The 8,156-nt window shown below is 43.1% G+C and overlaps 1 protein-coding gene across 1 annotated transcript in view; it reads right to left on the reverse strand.

Moving 5' to 3' along the window:
- Window positions 1–2,381: 2,381 nt before the first annotated feature.
- The window catches only part of MAPRE1 (microtubule-associated protein, RP/EB family, member 1), a 53,788-nt gene continuing 48,013 nt past the window's right edge, over window positions 2,382–8,156 (reverse strand). The window contains exons 6-7 of the mRNA XM_006860688.1: window positions 5,235–5,387; window positions 2,382–2,707 (exon numbers count right to left, since the gene is read on the reverse strand). Coding sequence (XP_006860750.1) covers window positions 2,651–2,707; window positions 5,235–5,387 — 210 coding nt within the window. The 3' untranslated portion in view covers window positions 2,382–2,650. The remainder of the gene's footprint in view (window positions 2,708–5,234; window positions 5,388–8,156) is intronic.

The raw sequence follows: 8,156 nt of genomic DNA on the forward strand, positions 1-8,156 counted from the left end.
CCCTGCTGGTAGGGGGAGCTGAAGCTGCAGGCAGATGGTAAAGCCTAAGGCAATATTTCTCAAAGTATAGGGTTGAGGACATCATGCCCAGGTCACCTGATCTACAGAGTATAATGCCGATTTTTAATCTCCTGACTCAGAATTTCTAGGTAGGAATTTCCTGTACTCTTACCTAGCTTCCATGCAACTCAGAATTTACTCAGCACCAAGGACCTAGCCTGAAGTAGTCACAATCAGGAGCACCAGGGTCCGCGGACTCAGGACAAAGGTACTGTGTTCACAGCTTCACTGCTAACCAAGGTGGCTTCTCAGTTGATGTCACCCAACAGCATCTTCCCAAACTCCATGCCCTCTGAGAGGTCTCTTCTGAGGATGAGCAACACACAAGGTTAGCAATACCCTTGTGAGAATGTATTAACACTTCAACGAAAGGTATCATGCCATTAATTTCCAGTGCAAGTACCAGAGGGTATAACCCTAGTCAAAATCATCAAGGAGGGTTTCAAGAGCATCCAGAATTGTGAGAGGTGCTCTGAAATTTTTACTAACAGCAATCTCTGCCCACTTAACTTTATGTAATACCGGAAAACTCAGCAACTCTCCTTTTGAGCTGCTGAACTCATTTATGAGACGTAGAATTTAAAGAGAGGAAAATATCCACGGTGACAATCTTAGATTATTTTCTAAGCTAAGACTGCTCATGCTTTAAAACAACTATAGGACAAAAAGAAGAACATATCCCCACAGTCATGTTGCCAAGCACTGTTCTGCTGCATTTCTCTGGAGGAAAAACCTCTCACAGCGATAGGAGAACATAAAATCAGGAGAGGCTGAGCAATCGAATGTGAGGAATAAAGAGGCTAGAAAGCTTACGTAGAAATAAACACATCTGAGTAACAGTGAGGGAATTCAAGAGAGCAGTCCCAATTTAAGTAAGTATTGGTACCATATCGCTTAACCTATAAGCATATACCCATGGCAAGACAAATTTCAGAAGACATGACACTCTTGAAATACAGAACTTTATTTAGAAACTGTTTAAAGTAGAAAAAAACCCTGTCAAGAAAGACCAGGTGGATAATGGGTTCCCAATATCCTGGAATTTCAGGGCAACAAAAGTCTAAAAGGCCACAAAAGAGAAATAGCACAACTGTCATTGAAAAAAGGCCAAATAACTGGTGGTTTTTTCCCTTTTTTTTGGCATTGTTAATCACGAATCTGTTTTCCTCTGAATTCCACACAGAGCATGCACTTCACAACAATTTTATCATAAAATACCTTGCTTTCTACACACATTATAAGACAAGCTACCACCAGAAACATATCGATACAAACACATCAGGGGCTGAACAATCTCAGTAGTGGGTGACACACATTTTGCAGAATTCTGCCAAACAAAAGACTGAATAGGCCGTGGGCAAAAATGTAAATGATGGAGAGTTGAGGAATGAAATATTTTTAAATATTAATAATTAAATCAAACATGGTACTGCATTTTCTGCAAAAGAAAATTAACATTTAGTAACACGCTAACAAATTTTTATCTCCAAAGAGATTAGTGCGCTGGCAAAGCATTCCGGTTCACAATGGAGAGCTGCGGACAGCCGATAACGAAACCACCCGAGCCTGCAGAGCCCATTCCCTTTGCCAGAGGTCCAGAAAGAACTAGCAGCAGCATCACCTGTCTGCTGTCCTTCCACTTTAAGCAGAAAGCTTTAAGGAGCCAACAGAGAGGAGTCCCCAGTGGGCAAGGGAAGTAGAGAAGAGACACATGCTAAATGTAAACTTAAATGGCAGCAAAATGGGACACATCCCCATTCAATTCCCACAGATATGGGCAAGTCCCCAAGAGTAGCTGTTAGATTGAAAAACTGGACACACCTTAAATTTCAAAAAAATAAAATAAAACACACACAAAATACATAGAAATTTGGGGGATAATTGAAAAAATCATGAGGAGAAATGCTCACTGAAAATCAAGCTCTTTAACTCAAACATCTCAGAGCTGAAATACACTCTTCTCTTCATTTGGACAACAATGCCTCTTTTGTTTTTAGCAGGAATGCAATTGATCAGTGACACTAAATGACTTTACAGAGAAACCCTTTCCTACTGGGCCAATGTCTAGGCCTCCAAGGAGTCAAGCAGCCCTAACAAGGCCTAGCAACAGCAGGTTCCAAAAAAAGGTTCCAAGGTCTGGCCCTTCCTTTCCAAACAATATCAAACACACAAAATCTCCTGTCAAGTTACACTTGGTATTTTGAAATATGGAAGCATATTTTAAATACTCTTAAGGCATTTATTTATTAAAAGTTCTCTGCCAAGATTTCACATTAGCTTAAAATTTCATTCAGTCTTTCCATTTCTCTATGGACACTTCTCCAGCAACCACATGGTGAGCCCCATGGTCAGTCAGCCTCTGTGTTCTCTAGGTGAGCCCACTCGATGCTAATACTGTTCTGCCACACGATAAAAGCTCCTAACTCAAACTCATGGAAAAAGGAGTGAGATTTCTGCAAAGTGCACTTTAAGAAGAGGTACTTTTTGCTTAAGAAAAGAAACCAGTGAGTCCTCTAAGATTCATAAAAGGGAGTATTTTACACATGATTTGGAGTGATGGATTCAGATGGTGCTCTGCTGGTCCAGGGTGTTAATACTCTTCTTGTTCCTCCTGTGGGCCCCCTTCATCAGGTATCACAAAGCCTTCCTAAAATGAGAAAAGGAAAAGGGTAGGCTATTACTCAACATTGAACGAAGAATCACTTTCTACTGTGGGCTTACTTGGCTCACTTTTAAAGCCTCTCTAAGTCAAAGGTTCCTCCTGTCTCCATCATGCACTTGGCATTTAACCCAGGGTTTCAATCTGGTTCTTCTCAGATCAGTTATGGCTAATGAAGCGACACCGAAAGGACTCAAATTTGCAAAATGAGGATGTACCGGAATGATAACCAAAACAAGACAAGTTGCAGGTCAACAACCTGCCAGAAACTTAATCTCTCTTTTATACGTGGGCAGAGTGCACACTGCATAGTAACCAAATCTCCAGACCACAGAGTCAGACACAGTAGTACCTAGCTCAAAGATGGCAGAAGACCGCCCCACTTCAGATGTGTGTTGTTCTCCAGTCCTGGCATGATCTAATCTCCCAAAAGGACTCACTATGCCTCTTCAAAGGCTCCCATTCCAGGGCTTCCACTCACCATTGTCCCCATTCCTGTCATCAGTGCATTACACAGATATTTTACAAATTTGAGTCTGTTCAGATTCGACCGAACCAATTCGAAGCCCTGATTTAACGTAGGATAGGTGATCACAATGTTATTTATTAAGCAGTGGAATCACATCTCATATAAAGCAGAAACTGAGCACAATCAAATGTATTCTTCAATTCTTAGGAGTGACAGTTATGTGCATTGATGACTGATTATTCCACATATGTCTAGTTATCAAAATGCACATTTGAAACATGCATTCATTGTAACTCAATAAAGTTGTTTGAAAATAAAAATTTACCATAAAAATATCATTCATAAAATGTAGCACTATACCATTTCCTCTAAGTAAGCCCTACACAACTAGCTCTTCTTTGATTGAGTGATTAAGTCCCAGAAGTAGTTGGCATGTTAGGAATCAGACTTAAGCAAAAACACCCTCAGCAGCAGACTGACCAACACTCCTCCTCACTCCAACCCTCATACACACTCACACTGACAGGTACTTATGCAAGGAATGATTACACTACCAACAATTCAGGTTTCTCTTTCATACATTCATCTTTTTGTATAAAAAATAAGTAAATAAATCTCTAAAGATGCATTACTAAGCTGTGTAGTCCATAAAAACATTACTCAGTCCCTTGTGGTACACTGGTGAATAACTGTTATCAGGACTGACTGTGAGAGTTGGAAATGTAAAGGTGGACGTTTTGTAGCAAAAGGAGGGGAGTGACTGACCATGCAGCCCAGGAACCGAGGTCCCTGGAACCAAGAAGAGCGAGTGTGAGACCCTACCCAGAGAAGCAGTGACGCCAGAGATGGAGGCAGAGATGATAACGTGGAGAGATGGAGTGGCTGGGGACTCTAGACCCAGAGAAGGAGGGTCTTTGTGCTGCTGACCAGGAGTAGGGTGGGGGGAGTGCGGGGTGGGGGCAGGCTTGTAGGATATACCCTTTGGTTGGTTGATGATGCATGAATGGGATTGTAATCATGGCAATGAAATGATATACGATAGGATGAATGTAAAGCTGTTAATGCTCTCCCATGTAAACTATCACATAATTCACAATAAAACATTAAAAAAAAAAAAAAACTACTCAGATTAATCAGGCTTTGTTTTGTTATCTAACACGGAACAAGCCTAAAATATTTATTAATCTATCAACTTTCAGTTTAACTCCTTCCAAAATTTACAAGTTTAAAGGACACTGAGAACAGCATTAACAATACCTTATACTTGCACAGTGTGCTACAAAAACTATAAAAAAGTTAGATGTAAATTCTGACTTGATCCTCTAGACCTTGCTGTTGCTGTTAAATGCCACTGAGTCGGTTCCGACTCATAGCAACCCTGTATAGGGTTTCCGAGGAGTGGCTGGTGGGTTTGAACTGCCAACCTTGCAGTCCAGTGTATTATCCTGCAGCACCACAGCAGAACTAGGCTTGCATAATTAAGATCATTCAATAGTGAACACAGCAAGATGCCAAGTTCTGAACTAGGAAAAGTCTGTCTTTCCTGAGCAGCTAGCACGTCATGATCAACAATAGCAGATTCAGCTGTGTCGTGCACGTAGGCCCAAGGAAACCAAGTACTATGAGAGAATGGAAACCAGCTGAGTCCTGGGAAGGAGGCGTAAAGGGACACTTTGAGAGCTGTGGGGCAGCACACACAAGAGAAGGACCATTCTCCAAGGCAGTCCTGAGGCCTTGATGAAATGGAGCCCTCGGGCTGAGGGGTCTTAGATGGGGGGGGAGGGGGGGTATGGTCTCTGGCACCCACCACCTATCAGTGGCCACAAACTAGCAAAGCAGAGCCAGCTAGCCAGCCAGCTCCTAGTCCTACTCCTGCCTCAGAGGCTGACAGACATCAAGACAGGACTGCGGCTATGTAGAGGTGGCCTTTTGATGAATGCTACACTGGAGCAAGACAACATTTAATAAATAAAACATGCAGATAAAATGGGTGTCCCCCCCCCCCCCATGGGCAAACCGAGGAAACACCTTCATGTCAACACATACATCTGTGGCGTAGAGAATGTCCACAATCCTCTGCAATACAGGGTCATTTTCCCCCTCATTCTCCTGGCAAATTAATTCAATGTTCCTTAGCTTTCCAAAGTAGAAATCTCTCTCCTTCTCCAGGTCTTCCACAGTAAGCTTCAATACGTTGACCTATGTAAGATTAAAAAGGGTGAGACAAGTACCATTAATATATCTGTAATATATTAAACTTCTAACACAAAAAGAGATGTGGTCTTTGCCCAAGCTCTCTCAACACCCACAAAAATCCTCCTCAGTGTGTCAAGTTTTCTTCAACTCCAGATAAAATACACTTGTTCAAAGCAACCTACAAGTGACCAATAATAGCTCCTACAAAAAGGCTCAAGGAGCTCTGGTACCATAGTGGTTACGAATCGGGCTGCGAACCTCAAGGTCAGCAGTTCGAAACTACCAGCTGCTCCGCAGGAGAAAGATGAGGCTTTCTGCTCACGTAAAGATTTACAGCCTTGGAAACCCTGTACAGGGTCGCTGTGAGTTGGAACTGACTCCACAGCACACAACAAGAGCAACAAAAAGGCTCACATACTATGAAACATGCAGAAACTTCTCAAGGATGTAGAAAGATTTGGGGGGTAGAGGGAAATACAGGAACCTGACACAAACACAGATGTAGAACTCACTGCCCAGCTGAACAGGGTGGTTGACAATCACAATTTAATCTGTATAGAGAGTACTCAATCTACGCCACTGAAATGTAAGTCTGGCTCAGGGGGAACAAGGAAGTGAGGAGAAATGGTGAGTCGGGGAGGGAAGACAAGCTAAAGTTGATGAACAGTAGCCACAGACAGCTAGGACAGAGGGAGACCGAAACATAGAAGGTTCCCTGGTTTTTTCTCCCTCCCCTAAGTTGGGAATAGAGGCTACCCATGACTCTGAAAAGAGCAGCAATCTGAGGGGAGGTTCCTGGTACCCGTCTTCTCCCAGGGAGAGAAGACAGCAGAGGCAGATCTAGTCACATGCCACTGCCATCTCTGGCTCACCACAAATGCTGCAGGATCCTCCAAGAGCCTCCCTGAGAGATGATGAGCCCCACAAAGGGGCTGTGAAGAAATAACCCCCTTGATCCTTAGCTCCTGAGAAGTTCCTGCATGTTTCAGCATATAATGCTTTGGCTAGGATGATATCCAGTCAAGAGAAGTTAAGAGTAATAACAACCCTCACAATCATCAGTGCTCATATTTTAACCAAGGTGCATCTCCAGCCTCATTCAAACGTATTCAGAATAAAGTGAACACAAATGAACTCTTATGAATGCAAATTTTATGGCAGACAGTGAAGCATAAAGCCCTCATGGGCTAAGGCCACAGAGCAGCATGGAAGGCCAAGTCAGGAAAGCTAAGGTAAGCAGTGGAGGAGAAGTTGGGTAGCAGGGAATTCTGAGAGCCAGAAGGTACCACAATCATCTAGTCCAACCTTCTGAACTTGTGCAGATGACTGAGACCAGCAGGTCCACTCTGTCAAACACCTACCTTACAAATCCATCCCTATACTCTTTATTCTAGACACAGTTCTTCACGGTCATTCACTATAACTTTATCAGCCCCAGAAATTACTTTGACAAAGAAAGTTTAAAAAACGTATTACTGTTGCCGAGTAGCCGGTAAAGCTGCATCACCCATCCACCTGCCCCTCCACTCTCCCTATCCCTGTTTGCTACTGCTTGTTGTCTGTCCTTAAACTATCAGCTAGCCCTAAAGTAGGCTACAAAAAGGATATAGAGAGGCAAGAGTTGACTAACACCAGAGGTAGGAAGCTGCATCAGAGCTTCAGCTCCAGAATCTACAAGGCAAAGAGACATTCTAACCACACACCTGGCGGCACTATGACTGAGGAAGAGAGGAAAATCAAAGTAACATAAAACAGAATGCCAGCCTGGAGCCCAGCCTGATGGCCAGGTCTCACAGTCCTCAATCAAATAAGTAAGAATTCCTGTGCTCTACAGATCATCAAGGATGTCAAAACAGAGACCCAGCCTTCTGGGTCCTACTTATGGAGCCAAAGCAGCATTTTTTGTGTGGCAGGGAATACCTTTTAGTTTCCTGTTGAAAAGTCTAAGTAGCTTCTAGTTTATAGGTATCAATCATGTACTGCAAACATCTGTTACCAAGTGATTTGTTCTCTGTAACAGTTAATTCCTGAAGAACACATGCTTAGAAATCAGCTGTTTAAAGACAATACAGTCCCAAAACAAAAATGGCTGTATGATTGGCTACTACAAGAATAAGCAAGTTGGGGAGAACAAACAAGATAGCGGTTCGGGTGGAAGTGCAGTAAAGAGCTCCATCAGCAACAACACAGAATACCTGACCCAGCAGGCTCAGGGCATGCTCCCAGAACTCTGAACCACATATAAAGGAATATTTAGAAAGTTGGAAGGCTTACAGCTGGGGGAATTTGTGGTAGAGGCAAGAAATCCATTGCTTTCTAGTCCGGGATGCTCAGCTGCTCCGGGCACAGCCATCTTGTGTGAGGCCAAGCGGGGGAAGGATCGGAGCGGCCACGAATGCCTGGCAGAACCGCGGAGATAAAGGTGTTGACATTCTTTTCTTTTGGTATATGTTCACTGGTCCCTTGCTGTCTGAGCACCTCCATTCTGGTGCATATATGGGTGCCTAAGCTAGTGGACACCGCAGACCCACCCTCGGAGGGTTCTACTATGCATGCGCACAGATCTCCTTGAAATTTAAAGACACAGTGTCCAATTAAAATCAAATGGCCACAGCCGGCCATGAACTGGCTACAACTACAAAAAAGACCTGAACAGGGATTGTGGAGTGGGAGCAGCAGACAAAAAAGGAAATAAGCCGAAAATTAAATCCTAAATTATGTCAAAACGACCAACAGTGGCATCTTGAAATTTCTCAAGAAGAAGAGTGAAAA

Source organism: Chrysochloris asiatica, unplaced genomic scaffold (genome assembly GCF_000296735.1).
Source record: "Chrysochloris asiatica unplaced genomic scaffold, ChrAsi1.0 scaffold00039, whole genome shotgun sequence".
Taxonomy (NCBI): domain Eukaryota; kingdom Metazoa; phylum Chordata; class Mammalia; order Afrosoricida; family Chrysochloridae; genus Chrysochloris; species Chrysochloris asiatica.